This window comes from Miniopterus natalensis, chromosome 9 (assembly GCF_054644295.1).
Source record: "Miniopterus natalensis isolate mMinNat1 chromosome 9, mMinNat1.hap1, whole genome shotgun sequence".
NCBI lineage: Eukaryota > Metazoa > Chordata > Mammalia > Chiroptera > Miniopteridae > Miniopterus > Miniopterus natalensis.
In genome coordinates, this window is record NC_142089.1 from 4565141 (window position 1) to 4589999 (window position 24859).

The 24859-nt window shown below is 54.2% G+C and overlaps 1 protein-coding gene and 1 non-coding gene across 3 annotated transcripts; one reads left to right on the forward strand and one right to left on the reverse strand.

Annotated features, from left to right (window-relative positions):
• Nucleotides 1-4634: 4634 nt before the first annotated feature.
• Nucleotides 4635-10552, forward strand: KIAA2013 (KIAA2013 ortholog). Of its 2 annotated transcripts, XM_016205643.2 has the most exons (3): nt 4635-5678; nt 7666-8519; nt 9856-10552. In XM_016205643.2, exons 1-3 carry the CDS (start codon nt 4649-4651, stop codon nt 9871-9873), a joined length of 1902 nt encoding a protein of 633 aa, XP_016061129.2. In that variant the 5' UTR covers nt 4635-4648; the 3' UTR covers nt 9874-10552. The 2 variants fall into 2 exon arrangements, with proteins under 2 accessions (XP_016061129.2, XP_087676906.1); XM_087820780.1 differs by lacking the exon at nt 9856-10552 and having other exon boundaries at nt 7666-8862.
• A 3126-nt stretch (nt 10553-13678) lies between these two features.
• Nucleotides 13679-13794, reverse strand: LOC148092332 (U5 spliceosomal RNA). Its single transcript, XR_015715067.1, has one exon. It is a non-coding gene; the product is annotated as a U5 spliceosomal RNA (small nuclear RNA).
• Nucleotides 13795-24859: the final 11065 nt, after the last annotated feature.

Here is a 24859-nt window from a genome sequence, read left to right on the forward strand (position 1 = left end):
GTCGCACCTGTCCAGGGGTCTTGCGCGGGGTAGGGACCGTGGTACCCGCGGCGGCCTTAGAACAGCCCTGTGGTGCGCCCTCAGTCAGACTGCGCTCTCAGGGTGTCATGGGTCCTTCCCCAGGCCCTCGGGCGGGAAGGTCTGAACCCCCAGTGGGGTGGGGTGGGTGGGGTGGGGGGGACGGGGAGGAATGTGCTCCGAGGCGTCCGCGCCCCTGCTGACACTCCTGGCTGCTGGAAATGAAGGCAGCTTATCACCACCCCCTAAAAAAAGGGAGGCACTTAATTTGTCTTTCTGTCCCTGGGAGGCAACTCCAAGCCATGGCAGGTCCTGCTCCTGGCGTCTCAGGGATGGATGGGTGGATGGATGGATGGATGGATGGATGGATGGATGGATGGATGGGTGGGTGGGTGGGTGGATGGATGGGATGGATGGGATGGATGGGATGGATGGATGGGATGGATGGGTGGGTGGATGGATGGGATGGATGGATGGATGGATGGATGGATGGATGGATGGATGGATGGATGGGATGGATGGGTGGGTGGATGGATGGGATGGATGGATGGATGGATGAATGGATGGGAGGAAGGAAGGAAGGAAGGAAGGAAGGAAGGAAGGAAGGAAGGAAGGAAGGAAGGAAGGAAGGAAGGAAGGAAGGAAGGAAGGAAGGTTTAGGGCCTCTTCACAGATCAGGACTTCTCAAAGACCAACAAATAACTCAGGATCTCCAGAACAAGGGCTCCTGGAGCAGGTGTCCGCAAAGAGCTTCCACCTCTTGGGAGAGACCCTCAGATCCAGGGGCTTCTTTTTTTTAAAATTATCCCTTTTTAAAAAATAAAAAAAAAAATCTTTATTGATTTCAGAGAGAGGGAGGAAGAGGGAGAGAGAGAGACAGAGAAACATCAGTGATGAGACAATCATTGATCGGCTGCCTCCTGCACACCCCTAACTGGGGACGGAGCCCCCCAACCTGAGCATGTGCCCTGACGGGGAATCTAACTGCAATCTCCTGGATCATAGGTCGATGGTCAACCGCTGAGCAACAGCAGGCTGGGCCCAGGAGCTTTTTTTGCAGCTGAGTAGGCTCCAGAGGAATGAGTGGTGGGTGCAATCCTGGTGGGCAGGGCACCCCCCCAAAGGAACAAAGGGTTGAGGGAGGAGGAATGTCCTGATGTCAATGACAACATAAAGCAGGCCGTGGATAGGTGCTGGGAAAAAGGAAATCCATAGCACCTAAGACTGCTCAGGCAAGGGAAACACTCTGAGATGTTCAGTGGAAGATGTGGAATACACATTAGGACCCCACTGGGTAAAAATATACTTTTCTAGAGACAATAATGCATAGAGACAATACTGAAATGACAGCCAAATGTTTGCTGTGATTTTATATATGTTATTGCCAGGTAGGGTTTTTTTCATTGTTTTTAGGATTTTTTTTTTATACAGTGAATATATACTATTTGTCCAAACCAAACAAAACTAATATGTACTATTTTTAGAAGATAGGTACAATTCCTGGGAACATGGGCAATCATCTCATTGTACAGATGGCAGAGACCCAGCAGCAAGCCCAAGTTACACGGCAAGTAAAGAGCAGAGCCATGAATGCAACCCAGGGCTTCTGCCACCCAGCTGGGACCCAGCAAGGAGTTTCTGCAGCTGGGGATGGGACTCGGTGCCAGAATCTACCGGATGTTTTTGAATCAGAGGATGCGGACTGAAATTCCAGACCCTTGGAGGAGAAAATAGAGAGATGAGCAGAGAGAAGAGAATGAGCATATGTCAGCTGGATCAATTTTCAAAGCTCCGTTTCATTCCGTGTTCATAACAGCCCTTCGAGTTAGGCACTATTGCCCCCATTTGTGAAAAGAGGAAACAGGGGCTCAGAGAAGTGAAGCAACCTGCCTGAAGTCACACAGCTGATGTGGGACCATAGTAAGGGAGGCAGCTTTGGAACCGAGCTCTAATTTCCCATTTGTTGGGGCCCAAGAAGAACTTCAATGGTGATGTTCTGTGGACAGAAAAAATCCTTGGGCAGCGGGTTCCCATGGCCCGAGTCCCCAAAGCTGTTGCAAATCAGGAGGGGGAAGCAATCTTGAAGGCTGCTGGCTTCCCCTGGAGAAAGGAATCACCCTGGAGAAGCCTGCCCTCCACACCTTCGGTATCTGTTTCTTACTGCCTTCATCAGATTGCTAGAATTGAACCCAGTCCAAGTTTCCTCCAAAAAGAGAGCCTGTCTCTTTAACCAGGGGTGGCTACTGCCCAGATGTTACTTCTGGTACGTGCGGCACATGTTGTGCACAGTTAGAGGCGCAGGACCCTGCTTTCCTGGGAAAGTACCGAAAGAATAGCTGGCTGGAAGGGCAGTTGTCTGGTGCCACGGGGGCTTTTCTCATGTTCCTTCTCTTCCTTTACCCATATCCTTTCTTGGCCCGAAGACAGCCACACTCTGTGCTGCCAGACAGGCTGTCAGCTGGCCCTCAGTCCCCTCCCCCTTTACAACCATCAGCTAATCCCACTGGCACTTAGTCCCTTTAATAATAATAACAATGATAGTAATAATAATAGAAATAGAATTTCCAAGCTGTTCCCCTAAGTGAAAAAAGATGCAAATGTAAATCATACTCTACAATTTCTGTGAAAGAAAAAATCTATACTATATGTCTAGGTGCCTATATATCTGTAAACGAATAGAATATCTGGAAGAGTATCCAAGGAGCCGGTGGCAGTGGTTGCTGCATCTAGGGAGAGTAACAGATTAGCTGGAGCCCCAGGAGGAAGGAAGACAATTGTCACCCTTTTGCACATGTTGAATTTTGTATCGGGTATCCTGTTTCCCAGTAAAAATAAATTAAGTAATGAATGGTTCTTTTGAGCCAGGCCCTATGCTAAATGTTTCACGTGTTTGTTCAATTGAAGCCTCAGAGCAATCCTACTGTCTCACGATCCCCATTTTATGGATGGAGAAACTGAGACCCAGGGAAGTTAGTTGACTTGCTAGCAAGGGGTAAAGCCAAGATTCAAAACTCAGGCAGCCTGATGCCAAGGCCCTTATTCTTGATCCCCTGGCTTTGTTGTGGCTGTGTTGCTGTGAGTCCCCTCCCCCTGAGGTCTTTGAGAGTGGTGAGGGAGTTCCCAAATAATGAGCTTTCTGTTTGACTAGGAATCTGCTTTCTGAAATTGCTCCCCTCCCAAAAAGAAAATCATACAAGTGGGCCAAGGTATATGCCTATTAAATGGATGTTTGTAAAGGTAAAAATAATGACATGGATTTACAATTAAAATTACTTAGTGTGTGTCATGCACCTTGCTTGCTTGATCTGTATTAACTTACTTATTCCTCAAAAACATGAAAGGCAGGATTTCTGGTCATCTCCATGTCACAGGTGGGATAAACCCCTGTCTGGTATTTTTCCACTGCACTGTGTCTCCCAAGTACTTCTGTCTCCCTCAGGGGATTGGATGGATGGATCCTCTCTCTGTAGCTATAGGGCATGGATTTCCTACACAGCCACAAACATATTCCGTGGCTTTTGTGAACTCTCAGTGGTATTTAAAAATTTTGTTTGTGTTTTGATAATAACATTGAGAAGAAAAAAAGGTACTGTACCATCACCTGGATAGGCACCTTTCCACAGGGGGCTGGCCCTCAAACTTGACAAATACTGTACATCTCTGTCTGCTCACAGCCCAAAAGAAGCCACCTGGAATGACCGATTAATTTTCAACAACTGGGAAGCACTGTCTGGCTTTGGAATGTCCTGAAAGCAAAGGCGAAACAATCGCCCCACTGTCCGCCCCCTGCTCAGTAACAAAGCAAAATGTCTCTTTTGCAATGATGATTCACAATTTAAAGGCATTTTCAAAGTATGAGACTTTAGCGCCTTAAGTTACTTACTAAGTTAAAACTCAGGGTCAACAAGAAGGCGACTTGGTGCGGTAGAGAAACGACCGTCCTAGGCTGGATTCCTGTCCCATATGCCCTGCGTGCTGCCAGGCAGGTCTGGGGGAGCTGTCAACAAAATATTTCCTAGGAAGTCTAGTGTCGAGTGGCTATTTCCTTTTCTTCTTTCTCTGTTTTTCTTTCTTTCTTTTTCTTTCTTTCTTGTACTGTTTGTGTTTTTTGTTTTTTTTTTTGCGGCGAGGATCGTCACTTGTACAAAAAAAAGTTTTATTATTACTGTTGAATCCATTAGTAGCAAACGGGGCCCCACACGTGCTCGGCCTGGCTGCCTCGGTGGCTTTTTTTTTTTTTTTTTTTTATGAGCGTGTTGGTTGCTTCCTGGGCTACCCTGGGCGTAGCTCCTCCCTCTGACGTCACTCTATGGGCGGGGAAAAGAAACCCCGCCCACTCGCCCCGCCCCTTTCTCCCGGTGGCTCCGCCCCTTTGTCTGGCCCCGCCCCTCCTCCTTTTTCCCACATGTCGCAAAAGACTCGGTGGCGCTTGACGGCCGGCGTCGTTTGACTGTCGGAGGCCACCGAGGAAGAGGAGGAGGAGGAGGAAGAGAAGGTGGCGGCCGCTGCGACGCGGTCGGGGGTGGGCTCCGCGGTCCCGGCTGGAGAGTGAGGCGCGGGCGGCCGGGCCGGTGGGCTGGGCGGCGGGCCCGGCGGCCGCCCCCGCGCCGCGCCCGCGCCCGGCGGCCCGATGTGGCTGCAGCAGCGGCTGAAGGGGCTGCGGGGACTGCTGTCGAGCAGCTGGGCCCGCCGCCTGCTCTGCCTGCTCGGCCTCCTGCTGCTGCTGCTGTGGTTCGGGGGCTCCGGGGCGCGGCGGGCGGCGGGCGGCCTGGGCCTGCCGGCCTGGGCCCGCGGCGAGCCGGGCGCCGCCGAGCCGTCCGCCTGCCTGGAGGCGGCCACCCGCGCGTGGCGCGGCCTGCGGGAGCGCGGCGAGGCCGTGCCGCTGGGCCCCGGGGTGCCCGCCCTGGTGGCCAACGGCTTCCTGGCCTTGGACGCGGCCGCCAACCGGCTGTGGGTGACCCCCGGGGAGCGGGAGCCCGCCGTGGCGCCGGACTTCGTGCCCTTCGTGCAGCTGCGCCCGCTGAACGCGCTGTCGGAAGCTGGGGAGTCGGTGCTGCTGCTGCGTAAAGGGCTCCTGCGCCGGGTGCGCTGCCTGCAGCTCGGGACCTCGGGCGCCGGCGCCGCCGCCGCCCCCGGGCCGGCCTCGGCCTCGGGCCTCGTCACGGGGTCCGGCCGCGACTGCGTGCTGCTGCAAGAGGACTTTCTGGCGCACCGAGGCCGACCCCACGTCTATCTGCAGCGCATCCAGCTCAACAACCCCACGGAGCGCGTGGCCGCGCTGCAGACTGTGGGCCCCACTGCCGGTCCGGTCCCCAGGGCCTACACCAGCACCTTGGAGAAGGTCGGAGACCATCAATTCCTCCTCTACTCGGGCCTGTCCCCGCCTCTTCCCACGGGCCTGGTGCACCTGGTGGTGGTGGCCGCCAAGAAACTAGTGAACCGGCTCCAAGTGGCTCCCAAGACGCAGCTGGATGAGACGGTGCTGTGGGTGGTGCACGTCTCAGGCCCTGTTAACCCCCAGGTGCTCAAAAGCAAAGCAGCCAAGGAGCTCAAGCTGCTCCAGGACTTGGCGCGGAAGGAAATGCTGGAGCTCTTGGAGATGCCCGCGGCTGAGCTGTTTCAGGACCACCAGCGCCTCTGGGCTCAGCTTTTCAGCCCAGGTGAGGCCTGGCAAGTGCTTGGTTTATAGTTCACACCTTGCACCAGGATGAACATGGTCCACCCTGGAGATGCCCCTCCAAAGTCTGGAGAGGGGACGCTGAAGGGGAGCAGAGGCATGGTTAACACTTGGGCAGGGCATTTGACCTGGGACTTGCCTCCTTTAGTGCCTTTGTGACCTGGACCAGTAGCCTAATCTCTCTGGACTCATATTCAAGGGTTTTTATGAGATTCTAATGAAAGAATGAGTGTAATGGGTAGGTCTTGTTACTGTTTTGTAGGTGAGGCCTGATTTGAGCAAAGTGGTTTGGAGGGTCAGCTTGTAAAGGGTAAAAAAGCAGGCAGAGAGAGGCCTGGTTGATCCCCAGATTCTTTCCTCAGTTCCCCATAGTCTGGCTGGTCACAAGCATGGGCTTCTTGACCTCCCTTGAAGCTGAGGTGCCCTAGCTGTTGTGGCTGCAGTTTTTTCACAAGGTGGTATAGGACCTCTTCAGCAGGCAGGATGCCCTGTCAAATGAAAACGTCTTTCCCCCTTGACTGTTTAAAAAAGTCATGTTCCAGAGGAGGGAGAGATTTTGGTTTCCAGGGTTCTACTTGTCTGAATCCTTACATTTAGTTGCTCAAGGAGTCTTTAATTCACTCAACAAGTATTTACTGAATGCTTCTGCCAGAGTCTGTTCTCGCCTGGAGACAACAGACATAAACAGGCGAAGACCCTGTGCTCATAGTGTTGCTTAAATTCTGGACGGGAGGAAGACAAATATTAGAAAAGTGAAAACTTGGATAAGAAAAATAGCTTTCTAGAATAAAAAGTACTATGGAGAAAGGTTAAGAATACGTGATTGAGGGTGCCCAGAGGGGGAAGTAAGAGAAGTGGGACAGCCTCTGTTTAGCTCCAGTTGTCAGCGAGGCCTCTCTGAGGAGGAAAACTTAAGCTGAGACCTGAATAGCAGGGAAGCCAAGCCAGCAGGCCAGAGCCCCTGAGGCAGGAGTGGGTGTGGCTGAGTGGCCAGTGTGGCTGGCAAGTAGTGAGCAAGGGGAGGGCAGTGGGAGGCGAGGTCAGACAGGGGAGGCTGGCAGTGGCCAGATCGCAAAGGATCTTGTAGGGCTTGGCGAGGATGGTGAATCTTACTGTAAATGGGATGGAAAGCAGGGCTGAGACACCATCTGCTGCACGTTTTTAAGGGTCCCTGTGGCTGCTGTATGCGGAGTATAGACTATACGGGGCAAAAGTGGAGCGTGCAGACCAGGTAAGAGGTTTTTGCAGGAACCCAGGTGAGAGAGGAGGGTGGCTGGGATCAGAGTTGTGACTGTGGGGACAGAATTGGATGGATTCTGATACCTTTGGAAGTGGAGCCACCAGGACTTCCCAAGGACTGGCTATGGGGAGTGAGAACTTGAGGTGACTCCCGAATTAGGGGGGAGGGCTTGAGCAGGTGTCTGGAGACAACTTAGGGAAGGATAGGTTTGGGGCTGGAAAAATTTAACCACATCAGGTTCAAAATGCCTGTTGGACATCCAGGTGGAGACACCAAGTGGGCGGTTCGCTGGGTGAATCTAGAGGTCGTACATGTTTGGGAGATGCTGTGTCTAGATGTTATTTAAAGCTATAGGACTGCAGAGAGACAGAGAGAGATGATAGAGGGGAGAAGCCCAAGACTGGCCAGGGCACTGGTGATAGTGTTCTGGAGTGGGATTTTTTTACTTGGCTCTATATGGTTGGTGCCCAGTTCTGGCTCTGTCTGGGTTCTTTTGTTCTCTGGCAGGAGGCACCACTGCCTTTCAACAAGATTTTAGGTTTCAGACCCACAGGGTTCCAGTTGGTCATGTGAGGAGGCCAGGCAGGATAGCTTTCTCACTCCAGGGAAACGGGAACTGCCACTTCATCCCCAGGGACAAAACCTTTGTCTCCAGTGCTCTTGATCTCCATTTCATAGCCTTAGCTCCCGGCCATGCCATCCCCGTAACGTGCAACCTCTGGCCTTACAGGTGTGGAAATGAAGAAGATCACAGATGCCCATACCCCGTCCGGCCTGACGGTGAACCTGACCCTGTATTACATGCTATCCTGCTCACCAGCCCCACTGCTCAGCCCCAACCTGAGCCACAGGGAGAGAGACCAAATGGAGTCAACGCTCAACTATGAAGACCACTGCTTCAGTGGCCACGCCACCATGCACGCAGAGAACCTCTGGCCGGGCCGGCTGGCCTCGGTGCAGCAGATCCTGCAGCTCTCTGACCTGTGGAGGCTGACCCTGCAGAAGCGAGGCTGCAAGGGGCTGGCGAGGGCGGGCGCCCCTGGCATCCTGCAGGGCATGGTGCTCAGCTTCGGTGGGCTGCAGTTCACCGAGAACCACCTCCAGTTCCAGGCGGACCCCGATGTGCTGCATAACAGCTACGCCCTGCACGGCATCCGCTACAAGAATGACCACATCAACCTGGCCGTGCTGGCGGACACCGAGGGCAAACCATACCTGCACGTGTCCGTGGAGTCCCGCGGCCAGCCCGTCAAGATCTACGCCTGTGAAGCGGGCTGCCTGGATGAGCCTGTGGAGCTGACCTCAGCGCCCCAGGGCCACACCTTCTCGGTCATGGTGACGCAGCCGATCACTCCACTGCTCTACATCTCCACGGACCTCATGCACCTGCAGGACCTGCGGCACACACTGCACCTCAAGGCCATCCTGGCCCACGATGAGCACATGGCCCAGCAGGACCCCGGGCTGCCCTTCCTCTTCTGGTTCAGCGTGGCTTCCCTCATCACCCTGTTCCACCTCTTCCTCTTCAAGCTCATCTACAACGAGTACTGTGGGCCTGGGGCCAAGCCCCTCTTCAGGAGCAAGGTAGAAAGCCCCTGTGTCGGCAGAGCCCGCAGCCCCGGCCCCGTGTTCTGTCCTGATCTAGGACGGGGTGAGGCTGGGCAGTCACGGGGTGCCCTCTAAGCCAGGGCCCTCAGCCCTTAACACAGAGAGAGGAGCGCATGTTTTCTGAAAGGCCATTAAAAAGTGACTTTTGAGATGAGACCATAGGAAGGGACAGCTGTGCATAGATCAGCCCGCTGGCCTCCCAGGGACATGGGCAGTTGTCCCCCACCCCACCCCCACATGAGTCTCAGCATCTGTAAATGCAGCAAAGGCCTAGATTAACCTGAAGCCTCTGTCTAAACTGCTGGTGGGACCACCTCCTAACCCTGTTCAGTCCCTGTGGGCCAGCCCGGAGTGGTCATCTTGCTAGCACAGGACAGGATCATTCCCCTCATGTTTCCTCAGACACCTGTGCCCCTAGGAAGCTATGGTTTTGACCACAATTGCTCTGGGGCTCACATCTGGAATGTATTTCAGGACATCAGAATTGGTGTCTCAGGGGAGGCCACCTGCTGCCCTGTCACCCAGTCAGTCGTCTGTGCTTTCTCACTGTCAGGATGTCCTGGGAGAAAGGGCAGAAGGGAGTCCACTGTTGGCAGTCACAGGAGAAGGTGCTAGGGAGGAGCTGAGCTTGGTCCCCTCCCCTGGCTGCCTGAGAGTAGAGAGGTATACGAAGCTCTAGGTCTGTGTTCTCAAATAGTTAAAGAGCCAGGGCCCAATGCAGGAGCAATGCCCCGTCACCTTCAGAGAGGGCTTTGGCGCCAGGAGTTAGAGAAGGAAGTGGAATCCAGTCTGAAGGAGTGGGAGAAGGGTGGGAGGCAGGTCTGAGTTCCTCAAGCTTGAAGAACAAATTGGAAATCAGATCAAAAAGAGACGTGCAGATGTCCGGTGAGCCTTCCGGCTCAGCTGTAACAGAGCAGCTGCGTGGTTTGCATTGCTTGGGTGGCAGCTTCTGTTTAGCCCAAGGCTGCCTTTCCCTGCTGGTTGGTGGACTTCTCTGCTCTTAAAGTGGCATCCACCCATCCACTTGGGTTCCCCACGGAATCGGGGACAAGCCAAACTACCTTCCTGGGGCACTGCCCCACGTCCTCAGTTTCCTTGTGCTAGAGTTGGCCACACCACAGTAGAGCCCGGGGATCACTGCACCAGCCCACCGAGTCCCAGCCCACTAAATCCACGGTAGCTCTAGCCTGTGGCTGGGCCAGGCGCTGTCTGCCTATCCAGATCGGAGCTCTGACTGGCTTCCCGTAGTATTTCTGTAGCTGTCCATGGGGTTGGTGGCAAACAGTAACAACTTGTTTTGTTAATTGAACAGGAAGATCCCAGTGTCTGAGTGAACCAACAGTCCTGCTTTCAGCCACCAATTGCACAAGACACCCAGCACGGACACTGCTGCTGCTACGAACAAGGGATCCTTTGACAGCACCCACCCTTTTGTGCCTTGTTGGGGACACCAGTGACGCAGAAGCGCGTGTGGATGTTCAGGAGTTTGCATTGGGGAATGGGAGGGGAGGGGCCAGTGGACTTTTTGTAAGCTTTCGACTCAATAAAATGAACCTATATGGAAAATACTTGAAATCGAACTCACTCCTTCCCCTTTTCCCCTTTCCTCTGGCCCAGGAACTAGACCTCTTTTGAAAAGACTTTGGGAAAAATTGTGGGGTTTTTTCTAATTTAATGTGTTCCTTCTTGACTGCATTTTTAATTTATTGTTGAGATTTTGCTGGATGGCTTTGGCATCCACCTTAGACTGAATCTTGGTGGTGATTTCCGATCTCTCCACAGGGATGGCATTTGGGGGCCCCACCGGTGGCCTGTGTAGAGGGCTTGGGTCTGGGGTCATCCTCAGGTTTGCACATGGTCTCTTTCCAATGAGCCCGCGGACATCGGTGGGTTTGTACTTCTGGGCTTTAGGGGACGTGTTTAACTTTCTAGTGATCGATGATTGTCGGGTTTTGAAATACCAAAGCTTTCTTTTGTTCTGTTTTTAAATAAATCTCTTTCAAACTTCATGATGGGTCTGTGTGTGGTTGAAACCCTTGGAGACACCCTATCTCCCTCCGTCACCAGACTGGGTAGTGTCTGAGCAGGAGGGCCCCTGCTGTGGCAATAGGAATCCTTTTCCCACGTCTCCTCCCCTCAGAGGAGTCCACTCAGATGGGAAGGCAGCTACTTTTCTGCTCCCCTGAGGGGTTCGCTGGGTAGTCCTGCCCAGTAGGCAGGTTGAGAAACATCACCCGGTCCTTTCACTGCTGCAGCGCCCTGTCCCCTCACCTGCCCTAAGTAGCCGAGATTTGCCTGCTCTGGGTTTTGCTGGCCATAGGACTGGGCAGCAGAAAACCCTGAGTGGCCTTCTACCCCTTTCCTAAAACTAAGATCTGACCCTGCCTTTGTGGGAAGAGGATGGAGCTGGCACCTGGACCAAAAAGGGCTGAGCTGGGCGCGGCAGCCCACCTGGGGACGCTGACATCCTCAGTGTTGTTCTCAGCAGCCGACACCCTGGGTGGTTTGCCAAGGAGCTGAATGGCCCCCACCGATGAGCAAGTAAACAAGGGTCAGGCTTCACTGCCAGCTGCCCTGATCGTCCAGCCCTCAGTCCCAGGCACCTTCCACTCCTGCTCGGGGTAGTGCAGAGCTGGGAAATACTTCCCCTCCCCCCAGCCTGGGTCCTAGGCTGGCTGCCCATTTCCTAGATGGGGACCCTCATGGGCTGCAGTTGGGTGTGGCTAATATGTCATGCTCTCCAGTCACAGCATTAAACCAAACCGGAAGCTGCTTGACAGGAACCACACTTCATAGCCCCACTCCCTCTGTTTAACTTGCACCCCAACATGTAGGCTGCCATCTATGGAGAAGTGAACCCACGTACCTGGTGCCTGGGATACCTACTCAAAATTTCAATAAACTAGTATTTGTGAATTGTAGCTCTCACTTAAGTGCTCACCATACGCGTTCGGTATTTTACATGAACCTGGCCCTGTGCAGGGAGGGTGTTGTTGAGGGTTAAGATCCCGCTTGGAGAAATGAGGAAATGACCTGGGACTGAATAATTTGCCCAGGACCAAGGGGGAATGCAAACTGGGGCTTGCCACAGGCCCCGCCTCTGCCTCTCTCTCAGCCCCACTCCACCCCATGACCCCACGCACTGCTCCTCTGACGTATTCTGGAAGATGGACTAGGGGTGAGGCATTTTCCTCCCCTCCAGGACGGCATCAGCAACCTGCTGTCAAAGTGACTCAGCTCCTCCATTCGGGCCCCTTGCAGAGGGGAGGCGCTGGCAGGCCTCGGCTGGGAGCAGGCCTCGGCTGGGAGCAGGCCGGGCACCGACCCTCGGCCGCCCGCCTCGCACCCGCGCCGGGAGCTGCCTTCTCAGCCTCTCAGGCGGGATGCATAAGGAGGCTTCATCTAAAGCTGCTTTTGCAGGGGCGGGCACCTGGTGTGGAAAATCTGACTGCGAGCTACCCAGCACTCCCAGGGCTGACAAAGCTGGTTCTGAAATGCATCAGCTTCCTGAAAACCCACCTGCCCCACGGGCCTCTGGCGCCGCATTTCCCGTCCTCTCAGCCCACCTCTGACTCCCGCCCTGGTTGCAGCCACAGCTCTGCACGGGCCTGAGGACCCAGTAGCCTCCTGCTTCAGTTTCTCTCCTAAATTTCAGGAAGTTGCAGGATTGGGTCAGGAGGGTGGAGCCCTCAGGCATGGAATTAGTGCCCTAATAAGAGAGACCCCATAGAGCTCTCTAGTCTTTTTCCTGCCACGTGAGGACACAAGGAGAGGACAGCGGTCTGCAGCCCTGAAGAGGTTCTTACGAGAGCCTGACTGTGCGGGCACCCTGATCTCGGGCTTCAGCCTCCAAAACTAAGAAATCCATTTCTGTTATTTATAAGCCCCCTCCCCCCCCCCCCCCCCGCCTACTGTATTGTTACAGGGGCCCAAACGGACAAAGATGGGATCATACTCCTCCAGTGAAGGAAGAGAACTTTTCAGGGGTGATAACAAATCACAAATACAAGGGACCCACAGAATCTTAGATGAGGAAGGAACCGAGAGCTCTGCTTGCTCGAGAGTTCATAACCTGGCTTCAAGGGACCTGTAACCCCTGGAATTGCAAATATATGTACTTTTTTTTTTAAGGAGAGGTTCTATAGCTTTCCTCAGATGCTCAAAAGGATGCCTGACTTTAAAAACCTTAACAAGATAACTTGTTTTCTCCCCCCTCCCTGCAAGCAGCAGCGGCCTGAGCTTCTGACGCCTGGCTAGGGGGCTGGCAATTGGGCGGATCACCCCACACGCCGTGAGGCAGTTACCCTCCCTGCAGAAAGGAGGTTCGGGGAGGGTGGGGTCACCTCAGCTGCTGGGTGCTCGCCAAGCAAACAGCCTCGCCCTGAGCAGGCTACCTGCAGCCTGGCACCCCTGGTTCCTGAGAGCCTCTCCTCTGAACTTTGGCCCGTGGAAGCTTCAGATAATCATTTGCTTCCACGAATGTTCACTGAGAATCCTCTAGCAGGCCCCGCACGCCTGCACGGGGGACGTTACATCTGATGAACACCTACTGTGCGCTTAAGTTCTGCGAAGGCAGGGGCTACATCGTCTCCGGACGGGTGTAGGAAACTAGCACAAGGCCGGAAACTAGCACAATACCTGGCACAGGGTAGGTGTTCAACGAATGCTTGATGACCTCAGTAGGATGCCTCTCCCCACCCCTTTTAAAATAATTTTTTATTGAAGGGAGAGAGAGAAAGAGAAACATTGATCGGCTGCCTCCTGCGTGCCCCCACGGGGGAATGGAGCCACCTTCAAATAAAGTTAAAAAGTTATATCTAAGTCAAGTGCAAAAATCAGGCTAACTGGAGCCAGGCCCTGAGAGAGGCCCTGGGAGCATATTACCAGTTGCAGGTCTGCAGCCTGGGAATATTCTGGGCATAACACTCAGACTTGGTGATGAAAATGAGTCCCTCGGGTGCCCTTTCCATAAGATGCTCTCAGGTAAAAACACTGATCTGAAACAGCTCAGCCACAGACTCTTCTGCACACTCCCTAATCCTATTTACAAAAACACACCTTTATTCCCAACCACCCACAAACTTGGGGAGTTGACTCCCCAAAAGCAAACTCTACTTTTTTGGACTGCATTAGTTAGCCTTGCAGGTGCAAGGCCTCAAAAAATTGGTTCAAAACTCAGAATTGTTCCTCTCCACGGAAATCTTTAGTAAAAGGCGAAAGATTTATGCGATCTGAAGAGAAACCAGAGTATGCCCTGCGCCCGGCGCCCACATTCCTCGGGTAATTGGTACCCCTAATTCTATAACGGTGATTATTTACCCGAAACAGCCAGTGACTTTTCCCTTCTCCCCAAACAGTGCTGTGAGAGAAGTCTCATTTTGTGGGGAAAATAGTTCAAAGGAGATAGGCGAATCCAGGAATTTCTTTAAGTCGGAAACGGAGCTCGTCTATGTGCAAGGCATTGTGGGTATGCAAATGAGCCTCAGCCGCCACGCCCCCGGTTTCCGGGAACACCTTAAATAGATCCTTCGTTTTGGTGCTGGGACCCGGACCACCACCAGGGGGCAGAGCGGAAGCCGGATTTAAGAAATGTAAACCTGAGCCTCGCCCAACCAGAAAAAAGTCTGACTCCTTTATAATTGGCCCTCTAAGTAAAATTTCTTTGGGACTTCAATAAAAAAAAAAAAAGTAATTAAAATTATAAAATAAAACTTGAAGATAATCACCTTCATTTATTCATGAAACAAAAGTGTACCGAGCACTGTTTTAAACCATGGGCTGGCCTCTAGGGATAGAGCATATTCAAGGAGCAAGCTATGTGATGGGAAAGCCAGGTGTGTGGTCAGCACCGATCACAGAATGTTTGCTGACACCTGGGCAGAGCATTAAATGGTCAGCAGTAGTAGGGTGGCGAGGACATTCTGGTAGGAAGGCACAGTGCCGAAGGGGTGAGTGACCAGGTGGCCTTCAGCACCAAGCTAAGAGCTTGGATTTACCTAGAAGGAAGAGTTTTAAAAGAAAATAGCATGATCAGATTAGTATTTTATTACAGTGCCCCTGGACCAACCAGATCAGCATCTCCTGGGCACCTAGTAGAGATGCAAATTCTTGGGTCCTACCCACTCCAGACCTGCTGAATCTGAAACTGGGAGTGGGATCGTTGGTTTTTTTGTGTTGTTTTTTTTTTAAATGTGGGTAATTTTAGCTACTTTATTTTTTATTTTTATTTTTTAAACTTCACCCTAGGATATTTTTTCCATTAAGTTTTAGAGAGCAATGGGGTGAGGGCGAGGGGGAGGAACATCAATGTGTGAGAGACCCATCAATTAGTTGCCTCCCACATGCACATGCCCCCACCAGGGCCGTGTATGGAACCTGCAACCCAGGTACATGCCCTTGACCAGGAATCGGACCCAAGACACTCTCGTGTGAGGGCCGACACTCAAACCACCGAGCCCCACTACCGGCCAGGGCCAGCTGCTGGGTCTTAACAAGCCCTCCAGGTGACTGCGACACAGGCTAGGTTGAGAACCGCTGCTGGACAACCATTCCGGCCACTGCGGCGATTGTAGGACACGGGGTTTGGAGAGGGGATTTAGGAAGCTGAGCATTAACGCCACAGAGAACTTGGTGGTGGGCTAAGGTGGAGCCTTAGAGGATGGTGGCATAAAGGAGGGTGGGCTGGGTGTGGCAGGAGGAGCATGTAAGGGGACTTGGAAGATGCCACAGGGGCGGGAGGAAAGCCAGGAGCGGGGGCTGCGCAGCAGTCAGTTGTGCCAACCGTCCGTGAGAGGTCAAGGAAAGTGTGTGTGGGGGGGTCTGCAAAGGCCCGTGGATGTCACAGCAGAAAAGTGGGTGCCCCTGGCCAGAGGTGTTTCTGGGAGTGAGGGTGATGGAACCCTAACTTCCAGGAGTTGTTGAGGGAGTATGGGGGGGCAGGGAGAGTAGAGGCTCAAGAGGGACCAGCTGGAAGGGGTACGAGGTTAAAGGAGGCCTTTTTCTTTCTCTGATATCAGGAGGGTGACACTGGTGGAAGAGGGGGGAAATTTCAGGAGGAAACAAGCAGAGTGGGGGTGGGATGGGAAATTGGGGGGCTGCGGCGGACTTCAGGTGAGAGGAAGGGCCCCAGCTCCGTGGCAGTGTAAGGACGAAGTGATACATACAGCATGTAAGTGGACTTAGTGCCACTGAATTCTACCCTAAAAAATGGTGAAAAGGGCAATTTTTGTGTTCCACGTACTTTACCATAATAAAAAAGCCCGTCTTTCCCGAAGCCGCGAGGATAGTGCAACTATTCCTTCTCAACAATCATTTCCCACTGAACTTCACCGTCTAGCTGATTGATTTCATATGTTTTTATTGATTTTTAGAGAGAGAGGAAGGGAGAGAGACAGAGAGATAGAAACATCAGTGAGAGAGAAACAGCTTTGATCGGCTGCCTCCTGCGCGCCCCCTACTGTGGGTCAAGCCTGAAACCCGGGCATGTGCCCTGACCGGGAATCGAACCCGCGACCTGTTGGTTCCTCGGTCGACGCTCAACCACTGAGCCACACGGACTGGGCATGTCCAGCTTTTTGTGCTGAGAATTAATTCTAAAATAAAAAACAAGACCAGACACATCTGTAGTTTGGGTTCAACCAGCAGGCCGCCAGGTTCTCATCTCTGGCGTAACTGACTGAATGGCCATAGGACAGCAGCCAGCAGTCACTTGCTGTACACCAGGTGCCAAGAAATGCTTGACGATCCTTAAATCCCCTTGACAACCCTGTGAAATGGATGAAAAGCTGGTATTCAATACATTGAATGTCAGAAAGTGTAAAATACGAAAATGACAAACCTGAATCTAATCAGGCCTGCAGGTCTGATGTTCTAGTTTACAGGAAGTTTAGAGGACATAGGGACAAATTGAATTAGGAGGAAGGAGTATCTACCATGAAGGGGAAAGATCAGACGACTTCTGCATGAGGCGCATTCCTTAGGGCCCTGCTGCCCCCTTCTCCCAGGTTCCTGGGGCCAGTGTCACCCCAGACCCCCCACTGCAGCTGGGAGAAGAAAGAGAGGGAAGGTGCATAGTGACAGTGGTCACAGGCTAATGGTCATGATTATTATGAAAATTTCAGGCTGATCAGAAATAGGAATGACATGAGACCTCAGCTGGCCCCTCTGATCTTTTTCCTTTCTGGACCCAAACAGCCAGGGCAGTGTTCAGAAAACTGCAGAAAATTGCCTTGCTTCCAGGCTACAGCAATTAGCCAGTTTTTCTCCTAGCGTGACCTTCAGCAGTAGACATGCCTCTACCCATCCATCCATCCATCCATCCATCCACCCATCCATCCATCCATCCATCCATTCATCCATCCACCCATCCATCCATCCACCCATCCATCCATCTACCCATCCACCCATCCATCCATCCATCCACCCATCCATCCATCTACCCATCTACCCATCCATCCATCCATCCATCCATCCACCCATCCATCCATCCATCCACCCATCCATCCATCTACCCATCTACCCATCCATCCATCCATCCATCCATCCATCCATCCATCCATCCATCCATCCACCCATCCATCCACCCATCCATCCATCTACCCATCCATCCATCCATCCATCCATCCATCCATCCATCCATCCATCCATCCATCCATCCACCCACCCATCCACCCACCCACCCATCCATCCATCCATCCATCCATCCATCCATCCATCCATCCATCCATCCATCCATCCATCCATCCATCTACCCGCCCACCCATCTACCCTTCCATCCACCCACCCGCCCACCCACCCATCTACCCTTCCATCCATCCATCCACCCACCCACCCATCTACCCTTCCATCCAACCATCCATCCACCCACCCACCCTTGCGAGGTCAGGCTCCTGCTTTGAGCCTTCCAGCTGCAACTTTCTAAGGCTCTGGCAGGAGCAATATCCATCCTTGTTTATAGGCTCAAGTATAGAAGCTAAGCTTCTGAGAGGCAGCCTGGCCCCTCTCCCTGCCCTTTGTCATATCTCACCCCAGTCTCCCCAGTGGCCAGGGACCACATACTCTGGAGATACACAGGCCACTGGAGATGGTGTTATAGTATCTCCAGCAGGTGACGCTAAAGGCTCTCTCTTCACCTGGGTGACATTGCCTGCTGAGTCCTGGCTTTGAGAAGGAGCAGATGGGCCAGACTGGGCAGTGGCTCAGCCTGAGGCCAGCAGGCGAGGCAGGAGAACTCCCATAAGAGGTCTGGGTCCTCATGTGGGCGTTTCCAGGCTGTAAAGGAGGGCCTGTCCCCCTTCTGTCTGGGATCAGTGGCACAGTGGACAGAACCAACCTCACTCTGTCTCCCCAGAGTTGTTCCCAGGGCATTGGAAAGGCCATAGACCTTGCAGTTACACAGACCTCAGTTCAAATCCCAGCTCTGCCTGTTGAGGCCTGTGTGACTGTAGGCAAGTTGCTTCGTCTCTCTGAGCCTTAGTTTACTCACCAGTAAAATGGGGTAATGATGCCTAATGCCAGGTCAGTGTCAAGGTTAAATGAATCATTGTGTAAAAGCATCAAATTATAATAGGTGGTGGGTTCCCTCTCCTTCCACACACTTAATATTTGTGGCCCTGTCAGCAGTCTGAGCCCAGCCAGGGGCTGTATTTCTTACCCCCCCTGAGCAAGGACAGAATTGGGCTCCTGGTGAGACAGAACTGAGGGTGGGGTGACCAAAGCCACACTAGTATCTGCCCCCTACTGGGGGCACCTGGACACATCACCCTGATTTTGCAGTACCCCCTGCTTCTCTCACAATAGGGCTGGAGGAAAAATGCCTCTTTATTATTTTTTTAGTTGCTATTCTAAAAAAAAGCCCAGCCAGGCAAACATCCTCATGCTCATATAGGATCTTAAAACATAAAAGAGCAGGGATTTTAAAAAGCAGCAAAACCCATCCTAGAGGCCGGATTTTGACTTAGTTTCCTTGGAAGAGCCTGTCTGGCCCCACTGGCAAGCCCGTGGGTGCTGGGGCGTGTGTTTCTGAGCAGAGGTGGCAGAATGTCAGGGGCTGGCTGGAGCCTCAAGTGGGGAGGGTGGGGGAGCGACAGGACCCCAGACAGGACCCACACCCAGGAAGCAGCAGTTCAGCCGGGGAAGGAGAGGGCGGCAGAGCCAGGATCCCAGAGCCAGGGAGGTTGCTAGACAGGTGTTTCCAAAGTGTGTCTGTGGCCTGAGTGTTCAGAGGCTGGGTGTCCTGTGGACTGAGCTGGTGGGCAGGGCCGTCTTTGGTCCCAAGTGGCTTCTCTTGGGTCTCCTTTGGGGCACCAGTAATGCCGCCTGGTCTCCAAGGCAGGGTCCCAGCAAACCAGTTTGCTTCTGGGACACTGAGTCCAGTGGGAGGCATGTGGGCGGCCCTTCCCACACCGGGCATCTCAGAACTCAGGGCTGCAGGACCCCAAGAGGCAGGCAGGGAGTGAGGACCCTTTGGAGGGCGAGGAGCCAGGCGGGTGAGACACAGGAAGCCACGGGTGGGGAGGCGGCCTCAGAGGTGGGGCAAGTCTCAGCCTGGAGCTCTTGGGATTGACACTGGAATCTGCCCATCACCGACACCCTGTCCATCACCTGACCCTTCGTCTCCGCATTCCACCCAGCCAGACCCCGGGGGAGGGTGGGGCTGTCTTTGGAGCTGCAAAAATCTTGGTGTCACATGTCCCATCAGCACCTCAGCACCCTTATCTCCACCCTTAGCTTTTCTCAGGGAGCCGGAGCTCAGGTAATAGGATGGGGGCAGCTCTCCTGGTGCAAAAGCGCACAGGGTCTCTACTCCTGCAGGCAGCCCCACCCCTTCCCTCGCCACATGGCCTTGACATAGCCGAGGGGAAGGAACACCTCTCTTTGGGATCAGAGAGATCTGAGTTGAAATCCATGCTCTACCACTGCTGTGTGACACTTGCAAAGTACTTCACTCCTCTGGGCCTCAGTTTTCCCAATCTGTCGGATGGGCAGAGCAGACCTGCCCCACCTGCTCACAGGGTCAGGGTGACAATGACACAAGACAATGTGCTTTGTAAATGAGAAAAGCATAATTTTACAGCAAATGCTGCCTCCCCGGCCCTCTCCATAGCTGTATACCACCTGCAGACACGTTTTCTTAGGAACTCTCAGCAGCCAAAAAAAACCAAAAAACTAATTTTTGGCCAAAATTTAAAAATCAGATTTTTACCAAAGATTTTGAATTTACTTCTGCATCGGACAATACACGTACATCCCTCAGCACTCGGGCGGGCTGACCTCTCCCTTCAGACAAGGTTCTCTAGGTCCCCGCAGCCCTCTGATGTCCTGTGATGTCCCCCACACTTAGGTCAAAGGTCAGGCTATTTGCCCCGTGGCTTGCCTCAGGCTCCCAGGCTGCAGAGCGAGAGCCCATCACAGCAGCCTGGCCACAGGCGGGGCCCCAGTGGAGAGCACATGCCTCTTGAGTCCCTGCAGGGAGCCCTGGATGCGGGAGCCTGCTGAATCACGGCTCCCGGACGCGGGTCACTCAGCCTGCGCGGCCTCTCCAGACAGCTCTCCGCTGTGAGCGCCTGGGCCTGTCGGGGAGGGCCGCTGGCCCAGCCTTCCCAGGCCTGCTGCCCACACCTGGCTGCTCCCCGGGTGGACCCACACCTGGCTCTCTCGGACCCCTCACCTGGGGGAGCCGCAGTCTCCTTCCAGGAAGGCCGCCTGGATCTTAGGGCTTCGGAGCTGGGTGTCTTCACCATCACCAGTGTGCCCTGCGACCCCCGGCGAGCAGGCTGCCCCCTGGCCTGCTGCTTAGGAAGCCTGGAGAATCTGAGTGGAGTGGTCTGGGGAAGGGCTGGTGGACAGGGTGCCGCTGTGAGGATGGAAGCGGGTGACACCACGTGAGCCATGAAGCAGAGGCTGGGGGTAGGTTTACTGAGTTCAGACCCCGGTTCCACCCTTTGGTGGCCTCACAACCTTGGGGACAATCACAGGTTTAAATGAAAGCATACCCAAGAAGCCCTTAGCCACACAGCAAGTGGTCCGAACAGACTTAGCAATTGGTATTATTGACACAAAAATGGCACAGAATCTGTGAAACAGAAAACAGGGGTTCCCTGGGTCAAGGTGGCAGCTGAGCTATGATTTCTTTTTTTTCTCCACCCAAAATATGTTTTTATTGATTTCAGAGAGAGGGGAAGGGAGAGAGAGATGGAAACATCAATGATGAGAGAATCACTGATCGGCTGCCTCCTGCACCCCCCTGCTGGGGATCGAGCCCACAACCCGGGCATGTGCCCTGACCGGGGATCGAACTGGCAACCTCTTGGTACATAGGTCGATGCTCAACCGCTGAGCCACACCGGCTGGGCTGAGTCGAGAAGCAGGAGGGGACCTGACTTTGGGCCACAGGAGCGCGTGCCACCCCTGAGCATGGCAGACCCCCAGGGAGGAGGCAGGGTCGCCCGGCTGATGCTGTTGCTGTGGGAACCCGGCCGGGTGGGCTCCGCGAGCTGCCCTCTCCTGGGGCGAGTCTGGTCACACGGAACACACGGCAGGGACACGGGTCCCTCCACCCAAACCCATACAAGGCCTTGGGCCTGTGCTCTCTGACTCAGATCACGGGGATGTGGGGGGCTCACCTTCTCCAAGGAGGGGCAGGGACAAGAGGGAAAACAGGGAGCTATTTCGAGAGGTGTCGAAGGCCTGGACACTAAAATTAGACCCTTGGTTCCTAAAAAGACACTGGCGCCAACCGAGGCCTTGGAGAAGGGCTCTTCAGCGCGGAATGTGACCCCAGGAAGGGCTCCCGCGGGCCTGGACAGTGAGGTCAGCCTGCAGGCCAACGGGACCGCCCGGTGGCGGTGGTCACAGCGCGGGTCCCCGGCCGCCCGCCCGCTGGCACAGTCCCCGAGCTGGCTCCAGCCGCTCCTGCGCCACGCACTCCTGGCACTGCCTGACCGCTCTGCTGTGCTGTTCCTCTTTGGACTGTCCCTTCGCCTCCCATGCTTTCTGCTCCATTCGAGGGGCGGGGGGTGTATATGTGTTGGGGGAGAGGGGGCCTCACAAGCAGCATCCACCTTGACGCCTGGTGCTCCCAGGGCGGGGCCTGGGGTGTTCCCAGTGAGGGGCCAGGTGTCCATGCCCACTTGGGCCTAGGCGTCTGCCCCTGTGCCCCAGGGTCGCAGAAGCCCCCTGTCACTGGACTTTCTTTGTCTCCTCCTCAGTCCCTAAGCCTCACCCCAGCCCTCAGGGATGCGGCCCAGGGGAGCTGGGGAGGTGCCAGAGCTCTCAGCCCCGGCTCTGAGGTGGCTCCTCTCCCCTCTCCCCTCCCCAACCCTGGCCTGGGGTCTAAGACTTTGCCATTTGCCTCTCCGCTTCCCCCAAGTTGTTTTTCAGAGCAGGGAGGGTGACAAATTAGATCTTGTCATTATAGCCGTTTAAATTCCTCTAACAACAGGTCATGGCCCTGGGGACAGGGTCTAGAAGGCCCCCCTGAGGTCCAGCCCTGCCTCCTCCCTGTCGCCCCACAGCCCAGCTGCCCAGGCGTCTTCCGTTCTCCGACGCGCCAAGTTCCTCTGACCGGGGGCTGCCCACCTCTTCGCCCAGCTGCGCCCATCACTCAACGCAGCGTCCCCTCCTCGGAGAGGCTGCCCAGGCTGACGCCGGGTTAAGTCCCCCCTCTGTGTCCGCAGGACCCTTTCCCTTTGCTCACACTCCCCATGCCCGTGTGCTCGCCCGGTTCGGGTGGGAGCTCCGGGTGAACCAGCGCTGGCCGCTCACTGCCCCAACTCCAGTGCCTGGCACATAGGAGGGGCTGGGAACACGCGGAGTCCCTGAGGTGGAGCCTGAGAGGGCAGAGCCCTGGTCACTGTGGGGAGACCCGGGGAAATGGCTGTGCCCTTCTGCAGGTGGGCTGCCTGGGCAAAGAAGGCCTGGGCCACCAGGTAGGTAGGAGGGGAGTGGGAGGAGGGGGCACATCCAGAACAGGGTCCCTGGGCAGTGTCGTCTCCTCACTGGCTGTTCGCTGGCTCTCCTGACATGTGTGCCTGGCAGTCCTGGCTTCTGTCCATTGCCCGGTTTTTAACATCACCTACTTCATGCTCAAAAGCATCCTGGCTTGGACTTTATGTTACATGATTATGCTGTTAAGTCAATATATGTTCGTATAGGATTATCTCTAAGATTATTTGGTAATTTTAGGGCTTTAGTGATTGAATAGCTTAAGAATTTAAGTCAAAGGGTAGAAATATGCAAAATACTGATGTGCAGTTAGGCAGCCGTGTGCGCCGGGTGTGGGTGTTTTACCCATGGAGCAGCTGCGAGCACTGGCCCGGTGTCCGGCTCAGAGGGGAGCGGAGCCGAGGTGCAGGGTTCTAGGTGGTGCACCCGGTTCAAAAGTTTGATTTCCTGTTTATTACTGTGAACATGTGTTACTTCTTTGCAAAAAATAAAATTATAGAAAACAAAGGGCCGGCCATCTGCCACCCCCCTCCCCTCGCCTGCGCACCAGGTGTTTATTACACGGCTCGGGGCCTGCTCCTCTGTTACTTTCCTATTTTTATTTCTGGGTTTTGGTGGGAAACGTCGTGAGACCTGGCCTTTGCAATGAATAACGCAGTAATATAACAGGATATAACAGAAAAAGGGTTGGTCTTTCCTTCTCAACTACCAACTCCTCCAGGGCAGGGCCCTGTTGGGGCCCCAGCAGAGTGCCAGGCTCACGGTCAGGGTGAGTAGATGTTTGCTGAGACCCAGGGCCTGGCGCAAGGCCAGCCTCACTCTCGGAAGCAGGAGGCCCGCGGGGTCGCTCGGGGCGCCTGTCCTTGGCTGCTCACCCATCTTTTCTGAGAGTTTCTCTCGGTCTCCTACCGGGATGGAAGCATGGTCCATCTTGGGACAGATGCTGGTGGCCTGGTGGCAACAGCTCCAGAGCGTGGTTAATGGTGCCCAGTTAACGGTGCCCGGGGTGGGGGGCAGGGTTCCGGGTTATCCTGTGGGACCGCAGCAGAGGGGGTACAGCTTATCCTGCACGTGGCCGCGGGGGGGGGTGAGGGTGTGGGGGTTACAGGTTGTCCTGTGCGATGGCAGCTTAGGCTCTCATCGCGCTGGCAGCCCTGAAGCATCCCCGGAATGTGACGGGGCTGCTGACAGCACTTCACGCTCTGAGTTGTGACCACCCATGTGACTTCCTCCGGGATGCGAAGAAAAGTGTGTGCGTGGGCCCCAGCACCCCCATCCTGAGCCTCCCAGGTATCCTGAGCCCCAGCTCTGAGGAATAGGGCAGGGTGCTGAAAAATGTCAGAGGGGCCCCGGAGATGAAATTTAAGGGGACTTAAGAGGAGTCATCATAACAGTAATAATCACAACGGCAGCTGGCTAGTGAGAGGCTGCAATGAGCCGAGAACTGTGCCGAGCAGCTACAGGCATCATCTCACTTGATCTTCGTGAGTCCCACGGGGGGGGGGGGGATGGGGACACAATTGCTGTACCCATTTTACAGACTGGGAAACCTGAGGCTGTGCTTTAGACCTCCAGAGCCACGTGGCCCAGGATCATTATTCCCTGGGGGTAAAAAGCATCCCACCACCCAGCCTGGGATGGTGCTTGCTTAGAGCGATTAAATGTGGGCTTTAGAGCATTATTTTAGGTGTTATGAGCAGCAACCAAATGAAGCTTCTGGAAGCTAAAGCCTTACTTCCAGGGACCTGTTACATGCAGGGTGGCCGCCCCCAAAGGAGTAATTGGAACATGGTCGGAGACTGGAATTGGACAGGCCTGGGCTCCACCCTGAGCCCACCCCTAGCAGCGATGTGACTGTATTTGTCTGCTAGGGTTGTTGTACTAAAGACCACAAACCAGGCAGCTTCAACAACAGAAATTTCTTGTCTCGCAGTCCTGGGGGCTAGAATTCCAAGACCACAGTGCCCAGGGTTGGCTCCTTCTGGACTGAGAGAGATAGTCTGTGGCCCCTTTGTGGCTCCCGGCGGCTCACCGGCAGTCTTTGGGGTCCTTGGCTTGTGGACCCATCACCCTAATCTCTGCCTTCTTGTTCAAATGTGTGCACACTTCTGTGTCCAAATTCCCCGGTCATTAAGGACACCAACCCTATCGGAATGGGACCCACCCTAATGACCTCACTTAAGTTTGACCACCTCTGTAAAGACCCGATCTCCAAACAGGCTAATTCTTTTTTCTCCCTTTTTCTTTTTGATTCCTGACCCGAGGATACTTTTTCCATTGATTTTTTTTAGAGAGAGTGGAAGGGAGGGGGAGAGAGAGAAACATCAATATGAGAGAGACACATCCAGAGGCCGCCTCCTGCACACGCCCCG

Excerpts from the sequence above, each read along its gene's own strand:
- KIAA2013 (XM_087820780.1), top strand. The coding sequence starts at position 4,649 with ATGTGGCTGCAGCAGCGGCTGAAGGGGCTGCGGGGACTGCTGTCGAGC. Across the intron at positions 5,679-7,665 it reads GGCTCAGCTTTTCAGCCCAG|GTGTGGAAATGAAGAAGATC; the intron begins GTGAGGCCTGGC and ends CTGGCCTTACAG.